Raw genomic sequence first — 13,147 nt, 5'->3', positions numbered from 1 at the left:
GCCATAACGTAAATGCATGAATCTAGTCGGGTCCCCTCAGAGACTTTTTGCCTATGTTAATCATTTAATCAGTCTTACACTAGTATGTGTTTCTTACCCTTATTTTCTCAGTAACTTGATGTTGATGCTATACAGTGAAAGAATTCCACAGCTTTGGAACACTAATTGAATAATTGAATTGTAGGAATAACTTAGTATGTTGTTGAAAGGAAATGAGTTGACATGGACCACTGTGAATCTGTGAATAACTCTTAAATCCCAACCACAACAAGAGCCAACTTAAATGCATGTGTTATGCTTTCAGCATCTTTTTAATGACAGCCGTTTGACTATTTAGGCCACATGCTGCTATAGGAAGAATACGCTGGAATTTGAACTAATGTTAGTCTTTGATTTATATCATGGCTTAATTCACATACGATTTATTTTTTTCCTTAGAATGGCTGACTCTTGAGGAATTACTGTCAGACCTGTAATGCTACATCTTTCATTTTTCATTCAGGCTGTTGTCCATAATCTTGAACCTTGAGGGGAAGGAAAGGTTGGTAAGAACCTTTAACTATGGGAGATCTCTACAGATTTTCAGAATTTAGAGATAGAAGGGCCAGAAATTCTAATTAAAATCTCTATTTTGAAGCAATCTGTTGAGTATTTAAACTTGAAATTGGTTTCTTTCTTACATAGCCATGCAAATGTCAGGTTTCAGAGTATTCTGTGATATAATAACAGCATAGCTGTAGCCCTGAATTAGATAATGGCTCTAACGGTACTTACCAAAACTTTGAAGGTGGCAGAGAAAATGTATAATCTCCTTAGGGTCAGCACTCATTTTTTGTCAGCTTTCTGCAGAATTGAGGTAGTTATATTAATATTGAAAATGCAAATGGACAATCTGACAATGTACCTCAGAACCTGGAGTTTTTTTCCCAAATCTTTGTAGATGAAGAGTTTTGTACTTTGGAGCTGTAAGTTTTAAGATAGATACAGAAGACAAATTGAATTCTAGGAAGATTTCTGCTTAGGCAATTGCCTTCTCTTAAGCACCAGAAGCTTTGAAATAAATGCAGAGGTGTGTGTAATGTAACGCATCACATACAGACTTTCTTTGGTGCATATGTAATGGTAATTTCAAGGTCCATGTGGATGTTTGGGGCAGGGAAATTTGCATTATTCTCCTCTCTCTCAAGTCATCAAGTATCCTATGATTTATAATATTTTTCTTTGGAAACCCTGTTCTGCAGAGGGAAAATCTACATCTCTGAGGCCTAGAAAGGGAAATTGAGGAAGATATCTTGCATTTGGTTAGCCGGTGATATAGTAAAGAGAAGTAAATTGAATGGTAGCAGTTTATGTATTTTCATGTGTTTTTTATTCACATACTATTTTACTGTGTTTTTAGTTTTCCATATAAAAAAGTATGCAAAGGACTGGTTAATCAGAAAAGTCATTCTTAAATGTAAATCCACTGAATAAACCCAAATCTCATTGCAGCTAATATATCTAAGAAAAATATTATTTATTCACAGAGCTTGGATGTGGCTATGAGAAAATATACTTTAGTTTGAAGTAGGTGTAAGATGGAAAAATGTTCTGAATATGTGTGTACTAGTTAAAATACAGTGCTCCACTTAATACCAGAATTTGCTAAACTGTGATGCTCTTAGAGGGCACAAGCATATGCTATTCCTGGCTATCTCTGCTTAGCAGCTGCAGACAACCTGGAAAGGAATTTCAGTAATCTTTATAATGAACCTATCTAAGCAGAGAATCTGCTCTTCTTTCCTCTCCAGAAATAGGGTCCTGGAGACCAGGGCCTGAAGAAGCTTAGCTCAGGTTATGGTCTCATGAGATTGATTGAGCCAATCTAACAACTCACTGCCACTGGAAGGAGAGAGACTTCATTCTTCCTTTTTATCCCTGCTCCCAACTGCACAGTGCTGACACCATGGCCTCTGGTACCCACCCACTGGGAACCCAGCTCACTCATCAACCCCAATAATAAAAAGTTCCCAAACTAAAAGTCCTAAATGTTTTCTGTTCAGAGTCTGGGTAGTAGCTGGGAGCAGGAAGGAGCTGCGCAGGTGTACTGGTTTTAGTATCTGAGACAAAGACAGTGTTTGCAGGTAACTGGGTTTGGGGACCTATGATGTGCTTGGTTTGGGGAGACTGCAGAGCGATAGGTGCTCATACTGATTGCTTCTCAACTATGAACAGTGGGCTAGGGAGTTATGAAAAGAGTGGGCTATATACCACTCCGAGAAGTAGGGGGCTTCCCTCTGCTATTGGGAAGGGAATCAGTCTTGGGAGTGTATTGCCCAAGAGTTGCAGGGAACAGAATGGAAGACATGTCCAGGAGAAGGCAGTTAAAACAGGCAGGGGGCTGAAAGCATGAGCAGAGCTGACAAGGCTGGTGGAAGGGTAAGCAGTGACTGCTGGAGCCACGCTATCTTCTCTCGTCCACTCACCACCCAACACTGAACTCCAGAGAGAAGTTGAGAGGCAGCGATATGGTCCCAGCTGCCAGAAAGTCCCTGTACCTGTCTGTCTACAGCTTGCAATACTTTACCCAGAATGAGCCAAGATGACTTCAATCTGTCAAAACTTCCTATTGAGAGTGTAGTAGGGAAGCTACTGATTAGTGCTGACACATGGATCTTATTCTGGTGATTGCTCCAGCTGTCCATAGATTCAAGATCTTTGGATTCCAGTTGTCACTTGTGTGTTTTCCAGATGAGCTCCTATTTATTTTTAGTCTGGAGGTTGTTGCATATTGATTCCAACAATAATTTTTCCAGCAATCGTAAAACTTTCTGTCAATGGCAGTTTATTCTTTAACGAAAAGGAAGCTAAATGTCTTGGATGCCTTGTAGGTTATCACTGAAGAGACTAAGTTTTGCAAGTGACTTCTGTCTGATGCTCAAGCCCACTGTGAGCAAAAACCTAGAATTAATTTACATCTACCTTCTATGGTTTTAACGTAGCTCAGATTTGCAGCCCTTTTCCTTCTGTTTACATCTTCCTATTTCACCTCCAGTTCTTCCGCAGTACCGTATCTTCTGGAATATATTCCACAGGAACATGTTCCTAGTTTGAGAATTACTGCTGTAAACTGAAGTCCTGCAGCAGTCTCACAAGGAAGTGATGATTTGATCTGATAAGGGATTTTGCCTGAACCTGTGACTATGATTGTCTTTTCTATGCTTTGTGCTTGCTTGTGTTATATTATTGCAAATGAGATTATAATCAGATTGTGGATTCAGTGCTGTGTTTGTGTATAAGTGCATTTAAAAATTCAGAGAAAAAATCTGAAATTTTGAATTTTCTCTTTTCCCTTCCTTCCTATGTAAGGCAAGCATTGCTCTAAAATTACCTAGTTTAGGTAAATGATCAATTATATTAAGTGTCTGTCTTAAAATATGTACATCCTATCTTCACGTTGTGCTAGAATATATCCATGAAGTCTAGAAGTGGAATAAAAATTTTAGTTTTTCATTGTTTGGAAGCTTACATAACTGGTATGCTCTCTGCCCCCCATTTTAATTGAGGAATCTATAAATGAGTTGAATGAAAAATTAAAAAAAAATATATATATATATATTTGAATACACTTATTTGTGATGTAAGTCTATTGTCTAGCTTTATTCTTTAATGTGCATTAGCAGATCTTTTCCTGTGAAACAAAGTGTGACCTAAGGTATGGAATGAAATGATGTAGAGGATCTATCTCGAAAGTAACATGTTTAATATAGTTTTCATGTCTTTTATAATCTCACATTTTCATGTAACAGACTGGCCACACATACACTATAAGAAGTGGTAAAGCTCACTCTTGTGGTATAGTAAGAGAAGTGCAGAAGCAACAGCCCTTTATTCTTCAGTGATTTTTGTTTGCACGCAGAAATTACAAGTGACCCCTAAACATACTGCTTTCTGTAGATTGATCCTTGGTATTTTCATTCTTCTTCTCCTGATGAATGTGGTTTCTTTTGTTCTGTTTTTCTTTCTGTGGTCTGAGGAACTTTACAGGATGGAGGCAGTGCACTATCAGGCTGCTGGACACGTGTTGATGCTTACAGCACCACTAACCAAAGCTGCTTTACTAAAACTCACTGGTTTTTCATCAATCATGAAGTTCCGAATGCAGCCAATGAAGGAGTTGCGTGTAGTCAGGCTGGATGTTAGCAGAGACTCTGGAATAAGCAGATTTAAAAAAAAGAAAAAAATATTAGAGCTCATGATGACCCAAATAGCCGGTTTGGTGGCAGAATCTTTTCAATTTGCTGCTAACTGCAGCTCTGCTGAATCTTCTGTGGGTCTTTTAGAATGTCTGGACTACTGCCAGTGCCCTAGAGGCCATGAGAATAGGTATGGGGGAGTTACCTATACTTATGTAAAACTGTTGATACTAACTAGTCAATAGAAGTCCGATCTTGCATTTTTTGACAACTACATTTTCTTTTAAGTAACAGACTAGCTGAATCCCAGGGTGCATGTTAGTAGTTTCTTTTAACATTACATGTATTGTCATCTGTGTCTGATTTGTTAATTTGCATTTAATTTACTGTATTTACATTGTATTAGTTAGCATTATATCTTCTTTGTTGTTGTGAAGTTCATTATAAGATTTTACTGTGCCAGAGTGTTAACAGCATTATTGAGCCAATGTATGGCATTGCTTTAGTATTCTATAATTAATGTAGAAATAGAAGGCTCTATTATGAAGCAGAACAGCATTTGCAATCAGCACTTTATATTACCTCTCTGGGAAAAGTTCTGACCTAGTAAAATTCCAGTTTGGATTTAAAGAATGAACAGGCATCTGCACATAGATTTTATTATTCCTTTTAGGCTCATTTTTCCTCCTGCTAGTGTGGTGTGGATGAGAACAACTTGCACTCAAGCCACTAATCCAAGATAAGCAATATACTAAATTTTGTAGTTGGATCTGTTCATGATTGACATGCCAGGCACAGAGAAATAATGCTGCATGTTTCCAATGAGAAATGTATAGGAGATAACTTAAAAATTGAATCACGTAGTGTTGATTACAGTTTGTATATGAAGCCCAACAGAGTAGCTCTGTCTGTTGAATAAGGGAAGTAAATGTAGTAATCTTGGCCCACACTACACAGATGGTCTGTGAGTCACAAATTCACATTAGCAGACATCTGTGCAATAGAAATCACTAGTAAGAAAAAGAATCTTCATGTTTTGTCTTGTGTTCCAAGATGCTATTGCTTGAAGAAGAAGAAGGAAGCTTACTAGCAACTAAACCTTAGGACTCCAGTAACAATGGGTTTCCAATCCCATAAATAAACAAATCAATCACTTCTTGAAAAAACAGTAAGGCCATACTGGAAAGTGGAAAAAAGCTATTTGTTTCCTAGCTAGCTGACTTCTCTACTGAGTCTATACTTGACCCTCCAGCAACTGTGAATGTTTTAATTTCAATGAAGCAGCACTTTTTTCTTTTAGAACTCGAGGCAGGACATTTCTGATCAGCTCTCAAGCCTTGGGATTTTACACATTGTTCACATGAGATATATTTTGTTGTTTTTATAAATTAAATCCAAGTCTATGATTTCTCTGGAAGCCGTATTGAAATTTGAGAACAACATACCACAAAGCTGCCAAAAACTTACCTGGTACACCTCCAATAAACACTGGCTCCCTGTGGTCAATTGCCCTTGGATTTAGTGGCCCTACCACATGGTTGACTTCAGAGTCTACATCCAGCTGCACCACATTAGCATCTCTAATGACTGAAAGGAGAAGGAACAGTGATCAAGAAGACTGTAAGAAGTAGCACATGAGTTTTCTACGACAGACAGGGCTTATCTGATCTGAGTAGTTTGATTTAGTGTTTGCTAGCTTGGGTGTGAGCCATCAATACCAGTGGCAGTACTTGGGTAGATTCTGGCACAGAGCAGGGCCAATGAAAGATACAGTGTAGGAGCAAGGGTGCTGCTGAGTGGGGCTCTTGATTGTTGGCAGCAGGGTCTATGCTGTAGGGTATGAGCACACAATGGCATGTGGCTTAGAAAAACTTTGCCAAATCATTGCTAATAGGGGATTTACTAGAACACAGTGAGGTTTCCTCCCTGTGTGTGTCCCTGGGTTTCCTTCAAAAGGAAACCAGAATGCATAGGGAAAGGGTGCACACTCAAGTCTCTTCTGAATGTGCACTGGGAGATACCCCAAGCAAGCATCTAGACAGGAAGGTAAGGAACTTCAAAGTGCCTGACATTAAGAAATTCTTTTTGACTTTCAAACCCAGGAAAAAAGGATGGCTGTCTGGCACAGGGGCAAAATCCTGACTATAGACATCTCCCTGTGTGGCCTCCCAGATCTGTCCTCTTATTTGACATTTAAGGGCAACATATACTTGTGCCTACTACATTCTTCCAACTTATTTAACCTCTGGTTGGAAAAAGGAGAATATCATCTGGTATACAACTCAGGAAAGGTTGCCAGCAATTCTTGTGTTCTTTGAACAAGGAGCTTCCATCTTTGCTTGTTCTTCCTATGAAGCTCTACAGGTCCTGTGTCTGAGGGAGGGATACAACTGTCTTTTTCACACAAACTTTCATCTTGACAGATGAAAAGGAAGAACTGAAAACATGACCCCCTTCCCAGTGCACTAGCCCATGGAGATGGATATCTGGGGAGGGAGAGCTGGCCTGTGTCACCTCACTTAGAGGACAATCATGTTTTACCAACCTGCAATTCGGTGCCACCTGCCATCGCAGAGACTCTGTTTCAGTGTCACTGAAGTTGAAAAATCCCTGATTCCATTATTCAGTTTCACAGTAACCTGAGGAAAATAATGTAGTCATCACTGTAAACCCCTCCTGTTCTCTTTTTTCCTTCAGGTTGAACAATGTTGTATTTCCCACTTAAAACATGACTAGTATGTCAGTGAAAGGAAAACATTATTTCATTAAATTCTTTAAAATAAAACACCTTCCTAATTCACAGATTTAGTTGTTTGGACTTTTAAAAGATTCAATAATTCTGCAGCATTTCTGATTTGAACTCAGGGAATTGTTCAAAAAGAGATTAAAAGTAACAGCTAATTTTACTCAAATTTTCTAGTACTGCTATCCTGTTATTTCTTGTGTGGTAAATTAGTGTTTCAAGGCATCAGATGAGTTTTTGGCGTCTTGCTAGCCACTTATTAAAGAAAACAGTAGTGAAAAACCCAAGTATGAATAAACAGACAAGATGTGAGAAAGGAATAGATAAGGAATTTAAGAATTAATTTTAAGTTACTTGTTCAAGCTTACCAGCAAATTTCTGACAGAGCTAGAAAGTGAACCTAATTCTGAATTTTGCATCTCTTCTTTAGTTACATGGATTAATATTTTTCTGTTTGAGAATGCTAGAGCAGTGGCAGAGCAGCCTTGTGTCCCTGTTGCAGAGCACAAGATTCCCAGTTGGTGATGGTGGAGAACTCCAAAAACCAGTCTGGTCACTCAGGCTTTTCAAATGTCAAAGTTGCCCCTGATAATCTGACACCTTGTTGACCGAAAATATTGCAAGGAAACAACTTTAATTTTAGAGAATCTCAGTTTCCATGTAGTTGCAACTAAAAAATTTTTAAACTTTTGACCACAAGGACTCCAGCAAACATAAATGAAATGATCCTTATGTTCTCTTTCATCCACCCTTGGAGAAAATATATAGGAGCTACAAAAGCAAATGCAGTATCACAAGAGAAAGTGGCTCCTTAATAAATCACCCAGACAAGCTGTACTGATAGAGATGCATACATTTAAAAAATAAATTATAGGTGCTGATTGTTCTTATTTGTGCAGCAGAAATGTTCTCACAAAACAGGTCCTTGGTATGCATTCAAAAAAGAGCAGAGAGTTGATGTTAAAAAACAGAGGTGCTTGCTAAGAAGCTAAATGGCATACCTACTGCAGGGGCAGGCAGGGAAGAGCGACTTTTCCAGGGTGAATTTTGTTTATGAATTGCATATTTGTTATATGATAAGTGAGGTTTGAAGCAATAAGCGAGGCAATATCTTTTGTCAGACCAACTGATACAGCTGGAAAACCAGACAAGTTTACAGACATGCTAACTTTCTATCAGATCTTTACATAAGCGGTGCTCTGCTAGACCAGTTACATACAGGTGCAACCTTTAAGTGCGGCATGATACTGCTGCAGTGTGTTCTAAGTTCTGTGTTAATTCATCAAGAACTAGCTACAGCTGTGACAATGGGCTTTATCTTACCTAATCAGCTGTCAAAAGTTAGGTGCCTAAGTGAAGCACCTGTTGTCCTGTCTACAGTCAATATAGAAAAGCAGATTCTCTGACTGACAGCTCATATAGTCACCTATATTAGACACTTGCTTTAGGATAGGATAAATCACTGTGTCTCTGTTCTTATAAGAAAGGTGACAGCATGTTTCCTCAGGAGTTGCGTTTCTAAGTGAGGTACAGCCAACCTCACTTGAATATTTTTCCACTTTGGTTGACAGATACTGGGTAGTGCATTGCAGTGGTTAAAGAACATCCACACTGCTTAGTCTCTTGACTATTCCCTGAGCTTATTTTCTGCAAAAATGATTTATTTTCCTTCTGCTCTAAACTGTTGCTTGTTTTGTCTGCTTAAACTGTAGCTTATTTCTGTATGCATGCCATGTGTGGCATGAAGGGACCCAGATTTTAGCGATGAACATATTCATAATAAAAAAATAGCAACAGCAAGAGCTATCTGGTAAGTTCATTTCAAACCTCTCTCTTTCAACTGACAGCATTAGAAAAATCCAGAGGCTCTAGAAATGAAGATCAACAATCAGAACTTCCCCTTTCCCTCATTCTCCCCACCAGACACCTGTATGTTAAAAAAGAAGAGACTAAGCAGAACTCTGACTTCTCTTTTAACAAACATGAAATAAAAATTCATCAACAGTTACCTTACTTGTAGCTGTTATACATTTTTAATGAGCGGATGAAAGAGCAGCACCAAAGAGTCAGTGCTCTTGCTTCTTTTTAGCTGCTCATTACATATTTATAGTTGGTATCATTAAAGTGATCTGATTTTGTGTTAGGTGGTGTGTTTTGTATTTTAAAAGAAATATCTGGGTTGCTTAACCTACACAATTAATGTATTTAAGAGAGGAATAAGAATCAACTAATGGCAAATAGTGAAAAATAGCAGAGCCCAAGCAGGTAGGGCAGGAATCAGTCAAAGCAGCGGAGGAAATGTGACCTTCATTATACCTGTCCATTTCTCATGTGCATGTTCAGGTACTCTCCATTCACACTGTGACCATGCAGTAGAATTCCTGAGCTGCTTCGGGGACGTATTTCAAAAACAACTTCAAATTTCAGGCCTAAACTGAAGGATTCATCTGTGAGAGAAGAAGAAGAACATTCTTTTTGTACTGAGTTAGTGATGAAATTAGACATCTCTTCAAAGATTCAAAGCTCCAGGGTGGAACTTATTTGTTCTGTCTTTAAAACTATTGGAACCTTTGCCAGTACACACATACTTGAAGAGATGGCATGGTGTGCCATCAATGACCCATTTCGGCTTTTGTTTTGCTTATGTTTGCTTGAAGTACTAATAAAGGTTTGTTTATTTTTCTCTTTATTTAAAAAAATTATTTTGTTTAAAAATATTTCTTAGCAACTAAATGGGTGGCAGAAAGTAAATTGTATTTTTTGGCAGTTTCTTATTGTGCAATTTACTAGACATTCAGCAGTTTTTACAGTGAGTGGGAGTTTACTTGAGCTTTGATGATTCAGTAGAAGAAACCTCTTTTTTTCAATTTGGTGGCAGGCCAGGGAGCAAATTAGAAACATCAATTCTTCTTGGTGTTTCCAATGAATAGGGTTGTGCAGTTTCCTCTCCTGTTCAGATCAGAGCCTGTGTGACCAAAAACTCCTCATAAAACATTTCCTGAAACACAGCAGGCTTAAATGACAGAAAAGATGTGTTCTGTCATATTGTTCAGTACCAAGACATGCAGAAAGCCTTTCCCAATGATTTTTGAATTACATGTTGTTTTATTAATTAAAAAACTAAGGGATGACTGCTAGCATACTTGGTCTTAGCCAAGTCTTGGTCTTGACTTCTGCATGTCTGCAATAATTTTTACCACATTATAATCCATTCCTTTGTGAAATTATTCTAATTAATTACAATACATACAGATGTATTTATATAACAACTTGTTAAGTTTCAATGTCATTGTGACCTATGAACATCAGCTGCTTACCACAATGATGATCTGTATCTAATAATCCTTACAACTCACAGCTTCAGAAATTACCACACCCTTTAGTGAAATATGCCATTCTGAAGCACAGTGAATACCACAGTCTTGTTATGGGATACATTTGTTTAGTATTGCATTACCAAGGACGACATATCCTCCTTCTGATGAAAAGTATGTTCCTGCTTCTGATGGGCCTTCAAAGCAAGGTGTTACACTAAATGTCTGTGAAGCTGAAGTAATTGATCTTCCATTGAGCTGTAAATTGCTGAGACAACCACTAAAACTGTAGACTGAGTTAATCTGAGGGGGGGGAAAAAAAGCATGATTAGTAGATAAACTGCTTGTGGAAGGAAATAAACTCTTTGGTCCTTATTTGTACTTATTTATGAGCTGTGAAGCTGTGATTGTCTGGTGCACCAGTTTTGAATTGGAAAAGTTTCCAGAGAAGAGAAGCAGGACAAACACTTGTAGCCTCTCATATCTCTCTGATGACTTCAAGGTAACTCCAGCTTGTGCTGTTTCTCAAACAAACCTTACTGAACCATAAGAAACAAAGCACAGCTAGAGCAAGGCACTGTTATACATACACCATACCCTCAAGAAAGGACAGGCATCTACTTAGAAATTTCTGAGCAGTGAATCTATCTTGTTATGCACGTAGCAATAAGATTACCTTGAAGGACACTTGGTTATGTTCACTTTTGCTTTAACACTTTTCCATATGCTTCACTATCCAAGATGTAGCACAGAATCCTGACTTCTAGCTACTGTCTTAAAACAGAAACACTAAGACAACACTAAGATCTCTCCCAAAGCCATCTATATCTCAGGGCTAAAGGCAAAACTGATCTCACCTAACTTTACCTGTCTCATCTAAGCTTGGATCTCACTGGGATTTCTTTGTTCCTCAGAGACAGAGACAGATTATGTTTAACGCCTTCCAGTTGCTGCTGCAAGCCTATGGAAGTCTCGACCAGTGACCACCAGCCCAGCCCTGTTGGAGCTTTGCCATCCACTTGAACACAGTGGTGTGCTCCTCAGCATACTGTGGATTCAGATCATAATATGCTTCTGCCTGAACTCATGCCTACAGTTAGATTTTGCATTAGCTGTACGTAGTGGTATGGAATGTTGTAATGGGTGTCTGCTTTACCTGGATATTTTTTACAGCTTTTCCTGGAGCTACACCCCCAATATAGAGTGGTTCTGTGACTTGCCAGGTATTAGCATTACTGCTGAAAGGTTCTTCCAGTACTCGAAGACCATCAATTATCAAACGACCAATATTTTTGCCTCTAATAAATATCACCTAGAAAAGGAAGAAAAAAATTCGGAAGATTACTCTCATCTGTGGAGGAAACACTCCTGTGCAATGGAAGAAGATAAGTTGGAGAAGAAAAGCCTTGAAGTCATATTCTACAAATCTCTTTTATTAACAGTCAATATTATTTGCCGGACAATCCTCTTTTTTCACATTTTTGTAAAGGCTAGCTAGTAAAACTGCTGTATTTCTTACATTTTGGAGTACAAAGCAGAAGTAATCAAGATGTCACAAGGTCTACTGAGATCTGCTCATCTTTATGTGTGTAGATGAGTCATTGCTACAGTGCTACCACTGCTAGGAATTTCACAGTCTTTCCTAGTTTTATGGTCTGGATTCATCCAACCTGCTTTAAACACTGATGTGCCCAAGTTAAAAGCTTAGTAACTGTAGACTTCCTCTGTAGTCAGTGAGAAGAGGGAGTTACCTACAGAGGGAAATTCACCTTGAACCCTAACATTGTCTTTTTATTTCCATAGTCTGCAGAGGGCATCCAGGATAACTGTGTTTCTTGCTTAGGCACTTCAAAGAATTCTGCTGAACAAAATTATCCTAGTACTTCCTTTCCTAGCTAACCTCACTTTTTATTGCCTCACTGCTCTGCTTGCTTCTGTCACTTTTGTTCAGCTGTTTGTGTTGGGAATTGCTGGATTTTTATAGCTGGTTCTCTTTCCTGTCCCAAGTTAATGATTTGATAAAATACCACATGGAAGATTTAAAAATCTTGGCAGAAGTTTCTCAACACATAGGTGTGGTTATGAATGCATGAATGAAAACTCCTGAGCTGTCAGATCAGCAGTATCTTTACTGCAGCCGTAATAGCATGTACAATCACAATGATTGCTTTCTTTTACTTACATTGTGCCAAAGACCATCATTGTATTTCTCTTGGCTCTTAATTCTTATCTTCTGGTGACCAGCATTAAACATAAAAACAAGTCGTCCATGAGCAACGAAAAGGGCCATGAAGTTGTTTTCTTTTTGATCCGAGACATAGAAAATCATTCCATGAGATGAGTGAGTTTTCAGACTGATAGAGAACTGAGCTCTAGCACATAAAAACACAAAATTAAAATTAGAGCAGATTTAACTGACTTAAATCAAACTGCAGGCAGAGGAAGACTGAGATTTTAATCTCATCCAAAGGAATATACATCTCCTTTATGGAGATGGTGTTTCTGAAAAACATTCCATAAAGGTTTTTGGAGTAGAAGTCAAAATTGTAGAAGCAGCTACCTTGCAAGGAACGTATTTCCAAAAATTAAATTATCCAGAGTGAATAAAATCGGTACAAAGCACCAATAACTGACAGTGTATACACTGCATTGCCATTCCTGTCGAATAGCGATGTTGGGGGACTTTTTAATTGTGATGACACAGGGGCCTGACAATTCACAAATCTTTGATGTTATTCCAGCTTCACTGCTAAGCTTCTCCTTCCTTGTAGTTCCTTGTGAAGTCCAAGCCAACATGGCAAGTTATACTGACTTGGTTTGGCACTGTGAATAGTGAAGATTTCTTGAGTGATTTATATTATTACTTTGGGTCTGAAAAATGGCAAAGCCAGAACTGATTGGTCCTGCTTCTCATG

General features: G+C 38.3%; 1 protein-coding gene across 2 annotated transcripts in view; it reads right to left on the bottom strand.

The window, feature by feature from the left end:
- Nucleotides 1-3,721: 3,721 nt before the first annotated feature.
- LAMA4 (laminin subunit alpha 4) overlaps nucleotides 3,722-13,147 on the bottom strand; it is a 97,200-nt gene continuing 87,774 nt past the window's right edge. For both annotated transcript variants that reach the window (XM_082047304.1, XM_082047305.1), the window contains 7 exons: nucleotides 12,415-12,604; nucleotides 11,389-11,544; nucleotides 10,376-10,535; nucleotides 9,235-9,365; nucleotides 6,721-6,814; nucleotides 5,643-5,762; nucleotides 3,722-4,190 (listed from right to left, as the gene is read on the bottom strand). In XM_082047304.1, coding sequence (XP_081903430.1) covers nucleotides 4,045-4,190; nucleotides 5,643-5,762; nucleotides 6,721-6,814; nucleotides 9,235-9,365; nucleotides 10,376-10,535; nucleotides 11,389-11,544; nucleotides 12,415-12,604 — 997 coding nt within the window. In that variant the 3' untranslated portion in view covers nucleotides 3,722-4,044. The remainder of the gene's footprint in view (nucleotides 4,191-5,642; nucleotides 5,763-6,720; nucleotides 6,815-9,234; nucleotides 9,366-10,375; nucleotides 10,536-11,388; nucleotides 11,545-12,414; nucleotides 12,605-13,147) is intronic.

Source organism: Streptopelia decaocto (assembly GCF_964273445.1).
Source record: "Streptopelia decaocto genome assembly, chromosome: 3".
Taxonomy (NCBI): domain Eukaryota; kingdom Metazoa; phylum Chordata; class Aves; order Columbiformes; family Columbidae; genus Streptopelia; species Streptopelia decaocto.
Note: the sequence above shows the minus strand (reverse complement) of the source record. Positions and strands in the feature narration are given on the sequence as shown.